This window comes from Eimeria mitis, genomic scaffold (assembly GCF_000499745.2).
Source record: "Eimeria mitis Houghton genomic scaffold, Emh_scaff2078, whole genome shotgun sequence".
Lineage (NCBI taxonomy): Eukaryota > Apicomplexa > Conoidasida > Eucoccidiorida > Eimeriidae > Eimeria > Eimeria mitis.
Window position 1 is genome coordinate 1 of NW_013570401.1, and position 5645 is coordinate 5645.

Below are 5645 nucleotides of genomic sequence, written 5' to 3' on the forward strand. Positions count from 1 at the left end.
CAGCAGCAGCAGCAGCAGCAGCAGCAACTGCAGCAGCAACTGCAGCAGCTGCAGCAGCTGCAGCAACTGCAGCAGCAGCAGCAGTATCTCCAGCAGCCGCAGCAGCAGCAGCAGCAGCAGCAGCAGCAACAATTGCTGCTGCCTCTCTCCTCTGTTATTCCTTTTAATCGTCCCGTTTTATCTTCTGCTGCAGCAGCAGCAACAGGAGCAGCAGCAGCAGCAGCAGCAGCAGAAGCAGCAGGAGGAGGTTTAGGTATCCTTTCAGGTGTACGTACACCTGGTGAGCTGCTACAAAACGTAGAGAAAACAATAAAAACGGTTTATTATACAGCAGAAGAAGCAGAGAAACTAACCGATAAATTTATTGCTTATAAAGCAGCAAACCCCAACGACAGTTGGATAGCAGCACTCAACGCGGTAGAATATGCAGCTAAGGAACTAGACAAACACCGCCACCAGCAGCAGCAGCAGCAGCAGCAGCAGCAGCAGGGGGAGAGGGAGAGAGAGAGGGAGAGGGGGGGAGAAGGGAAGGGAGAGAGAGGAGGGATACAGCAGCAAAAGGAAAAAAAAGACAACAAGCCGCAGAAACTGCAGCAGCAGCAAGATTCACAGCAGCAGCAGATGCAGCAGCAACAGCACCAGATACAGCAGCAACAGCAGCAGATGCTGCTACTGCAGCAGCAGGAACTAAAACAGCAGCAACAGCAGCAGCAGCAGCAGCAGCAGCAGCAGCAGCAGCAGCAGCAGATGTTATATCAGCAAATGCAGCCACAGATGCAAGAAGCGCTGCAGCAGCAACTGCAGCAGCAACTGCTGCAGCACTACCAGCAGCAACAGCTGCAGCAGCAGCAGCAGCAGCAGCAGCAACTACAACTGCAACAGCAGCACCAGCAAATACAACTGCAGCAGCAGCAACTACAAATCCAGCAGCAGCAGCCGCACCTGCAGCAGCAGCAGCAGCAGCAGCAGCAGCAAGAACTAACACAACAACTGACACAGCAACAGCAGCACCAGCAACTGCTGCGGCAGCACCAGCAGCTCCAACAGCAGCTGCTGCAAGCACAGCTGCAGCAACTTCTACAGCAGCAGCAACAGCAGCAGCAGCAGCAGCAGCAGCAGCAGCAGCAACTACAACTGCAGCAGCAGCAGCCGCAACAGCAGCAGGAAGCAGCTGACATAAACTACCCCATCGAGCCCCGGGGTTTGGAGCAGCAGCAGCAGCAGCAGCAGCAGCAAGACCAGCAGCAGCAGCAAGACAAGCAGCAGCAGCAGCAGCAAGACAAGCAGCAGCAGCAGCAAGACGAGCAGCAGCAGCAGCACGACAAGCAGCAGCAGCAGCAGGAAGAGCAGCAGCAGCAGCAAGACAAGCAGCAGCAGCAGCAGCAAGACGAGCAGCAGCAGCAGCACGACAAGCAGCAGCAGCAGCAGGAAGAGCAGCAGCAGCAGCAAGACAAGCAGCAGCAGCAGCAGGAAGCATCCCCTTCTGCTTCACCTTCCCCCCGTCGTTTAGCTGCAATGCCTTTACCTCTCAGCAGCAGCAGCAGCAGCAGCAACAGCAGCAGCAGCAGCAGCAGCAGCAACAGCACCTTGCGCAGCAGACGCGACCGAGCCCGTGTTCGTGCTGTTGTGATGAGTGAAGCTGAAGCAGCATTTGCCCCGCAGCTAAGCAGCAGCAGCAGCAGCAGCAGCAGCAGCAGCAGCGGCGGGAGCAGCAGCAGCAGCAGCAGCGGGAGAAGAAGCAGCAACAGAGGTAGTCGAGAGATAAGAGCGGATGGTTCTGTATCTGGCTCAACAACAGCAGCAGCAGCAGCAGCAGCAGCAGCAGCAGCATTGATAGGTGGGGGAGGAGGAGATATACAGCTGCTGCTGCAGCGGCTGGTTGCTGCTCCTTCTTGTGTACTTGTTGGGGTTAGGATAACTGGGCTTCCTGCTGCTATAGATAGACGCAGCAGCATGAGTGCATGTCAAGCATCATGCCGTGCTGCTCAGCAGCTAGCAGCAGCAGCAGCAGCAGCAGCAGCAGCAGCAGATGCAGCAGCAATAGAAAAAATAAAACATGTACCACAACCCTGCCACTTTATATCTTTTAATATTAAAAATAATTTTTGTTATAAATTTGTTTCTCTCGCGCTCACACAAACAGCAGCAACATATATCTCTACTAGCGCCAATTGTCCTATTTCTGCTGCTGTTGCTGCTGCTGCTGCTGCTGCTGCTGCTGCTGCTGATACAAATTCACAGGCGACAACACTCAATGAGGGTGCTGCGTCCAGCACGCAGCAGCAGCAAATGATGCTCATGCAAATGCAACAGCAACAGCAGCAGCAGCAGCAGCAGATGCAGCAGCAGCTACAACTGCAGCAGCAGCAGCAGCAGCAGCAGATGATGATGATGATGCAGCAGCAGCAGCAAGACCCAATGCTTGAAGGCAACGCTCATGATGTTGTAGGGGAACTATTTAACTTTCTTTTTCCGGCTGCTGCTGCAGCAGAAACGCAGCTGCTGCTCTCTGAAGCTGCACATACACCCCAACTCGGAGGAAATGCTGCAGCAGAAGCAGCAGCAGCAGCAGCAGCAGCAGCAGCAAAAGCAGCAGCAGGACAAGCAGCAGCAGACACTGCAGCAACACGCCCTCATACATCCCTCCTAGATAGGCAGCCTCCCCCACAGCTACAGCAGCAGCAGCTGCTGCTGCAGCAGCAGCAGCAGCAGCAGCCGCTTGATTTTGCTGCTGCTCTTGCAGCAGCAGGTGCCCCCACGTATCTCTACCCTACAGCAGCAGCAGCACCAACAGCAGCAGCAGCAGCAACAGCAGCAACAGCAGCTGAGCTGCAGCAGCTGCAGCAGCAGCAGCAGCAGCAGCAGCAGCAGCAGCAAAACCTATATTTGGGGGGACAGCAAACGCCCTCCTCTCCCTGGCTGTCTCTGCAGCAGCTGCAGCAGCTGGAGCAGCAGCTGACGCAGCAGCAGCAGCAGCAGCAGCAAGCAGAACTGCAGCAGCAACAACAACAGCTGTTGCAGCACCAGCTACTGCAGCAACAACTGCTGCAGCAACAGCAGCAGATAGAGCAGCAGCTGCAGCAGCAGCAGCAGCAACAGCAGCAGCAGCATGGGGCCCCCATCAGCACCCCACCTATCTTCTCCGTACAAGCCGAGGGGCCCCCAGACCCTCCCGAGGGGCCCCCGGGGGGCCCCCTTGTATCAGCAGTTGATGATGAGGAGGCAGCAGCAGCAGCAACAGCAGCAGCAGCAGCAGCAGCAGCAGACAGACAGTCTGAGCGAGGGAGAGGGAGCTCAACAGACACCGCAGCAGCAGCAACTGCTGCTGCAGCAGAAGAAGAAACTGCTGCTGCAGCAAAAGCAGCAGCAAAAGACGCAACAGCAACAGAAGGAGAAACAGAAGCAGCAACTGCTGCTGCAGCAGAAGCAGCAACCGCAACTGAAGAGGAAGCAACAGATGCTGCTGCTGCAGCAACTGCTGCTGCAGCAACTGCTGCTGCAGCAGATGCAGCAGCAGCATCAGAAGAGGCCGTAGGAGAAGCAGCACTGGAGGGGCAGGAAGACCCAGAGCTGCATGCGCAGCAGCAGCAGCAGCAGCAGCAGCAGCAGCAGTATGAAGAGCAGCAGCAGCAGCAGTATGAAGAGCAGCAGCAGCAGCAGCAGCAGCAGCAGCAGCAGCAGTATGAAGAGCAGCAGCAGCAGCAGCAGCACGAAGAGCAGCAGCAGCTGCAGCTACAGGACGCCCTTTATAATCCTAAGAAGGAGAAGCAGCAGCAGCAGGTGGAGGGTGCGGCTGCTTGGGAGCGGAAGAAGCAGCAGCAGCAGCAGCAGCAGCAACTGCAGCAGCAACTGCTGCAGCAGCAGCAGCAACAACAACTGCAACAACAGCAACTGCACGAGGCACAGCTGCAGCAGCAACGGCTGCAGCAGCAGCAGCATCTGCTGCAGCAGCAAAAGCTCCAAGAGGAGCAGCTGCGCCAGCAGCAGCAGCAGCAGCAGCAGCAGCAGGAAGAAGAGAAGCGGCAGCAGGAGATACGGCAGAAGCACCTGCAGCACGTGATGCAGCTTCTTGCTGAGCAGCCAATGCAGCTGGAGCAGCAGCAGCAGCAGCAGCAGCAGCAGCAGCAGCAAGAGGACCCGTACTCGTTTCATCAGGATATCCACGACCAGCAGCAGCTGCTACAGCCTCAGCCACAGCAGCAGTTGCTGCAACAGCAGCTGCTGCAGCAGCAACTGCTGCTGCAGCAAGGTGGAGAGCAGCAGCAATATCCGCAGCAGCAGCAGCAGCAGCAACAGCAGCAGCAGCACTATCAATTCCTCAGTCCATCACTTCTAGACCAAGTCACACTACCTTCTTACGACATGCAGCAGCAGCAGCAGCAGCAGCAACAGCAACTGCAGCAGCAACTGCAGCAGCAGCAGCAGCAGCAGCAGCAGCAGCAGCAGTTGCTTCCTGTTTCTGTTCCCCTCGGTACCGGTCGGGATGACGCAGCGCTGGATCGGGGCTTCATGCAGACCCCTTCAGCAGCAGCAGCAGCAGCAGCAGCTGCAGCAGCAGCAGCAGCAGCAGCAGCAGCAGCATCTAACAGCAGCAGCAGCAGTACGCCGCAATACCCTATATACAGCGAGCAGCAGCAGCAACCGCAGCAGCAACCGCAGCAGCAACCGCAGCAGCAGCAGCAGCAGTCTCCGCTGCAGCTGGTGCAGCAGCAGCAGCAGGACGAGGCGAACCTGCAGCAGCAGCTGCAACGGCTGGAAGAGCTGCTGCAGCGGCACCAGCAGCAGCAGCAGCAGCAGCAGCCGTCTGCTCTGCTGCCGGAGACATATCCTCAGCTGCAGCAGCTGCAGCAGCAGCTGCAGCAGCTGCAGCAGCTGCAGCAACTGCAGCAGCTGCAGCAACTGCAGCAACTGCAGCAACTGCAGCAAGCAGACAACTCCTTGCTGCTATCTCCTCTGTCTCCCTCTGAACAGCAGCAGCAACCGCAGCAGCAGCAGCAGCAGCAGCAGCAGCAGCAGAAGCCGCAGCATCAGTCTCAGCGACAACGCCAGCAGCTGCTGCAGCAACGCGTGCAGCAGCACCTGCACCAGGAGCAGCAGCAGCAGCTGCAGCAGCACATACAGCAGCAAGCGCAACCAAAGCAGCAACAGCAGCAGCAGCAACTGGTGCAGCAGCAGCAGAACCCTGACGACAGCGATCAGCAGCAGCAGCAGCAGCCTTTAGTAAGCGCAATAGAAGCAGCAGCAATAGCTATTCTAGCAGCAAATAGTATAATAAAAACAGGAGACAAGATGATGGAGACAATGCCTATAGAAGAAATATATAATATATATAAACAACTACAAACCACTGATTTCTTTAGAGCTAGAGATATACAAATACTAGGGTCTAGGGCCCCATTCATATACAGCAGCAGCAGCAGCAACAGCAGCAGCAGCAGCAGCAGCAGCAGCAGCAAACAGCACCTTATACCCCCACCAGGAGCAGGCAAACCCTCCGTTTTATGCACACAAAAAGGAATGACCTGCTGCGTACCTGAAACTGCTGTACTCAATTGGAGAGAACAATTGTAAGATATAGGGTTTAGGGTTTAGGGTTTAGGGTTTAGGGTTTAGGGTTTAGGGTTTAGGGGTTAGGGGTTAGGGTT

The 5645-nt window shown here is 56.4% G+C and overlaps 1 protein-coding gene across 1 annotated transcript; it reads left to right on the forward strand.

Annotated features, from left to right (window-relative positions):
* Nucleotides 1–621: 621 nt before the first annotated feature.
* Nucleotides 622–5571, forward strand: EMH_0048340 (uncharacterized protein; the record flags this gene model as incomplete). Its single annotated transcript, XM_013496391.1, has 1 exon — nucleotides 622–5571. One exon carries the CDS (start codon nucleotides 622–624, stop codon nucleotides 5569–5571), a length of 4950 nt encoding a protein of 1649 aa, XP_013351845.1.
* Between the last annotated feature and the right edge of the window lie 74 nt (nucleotides 5572–5645).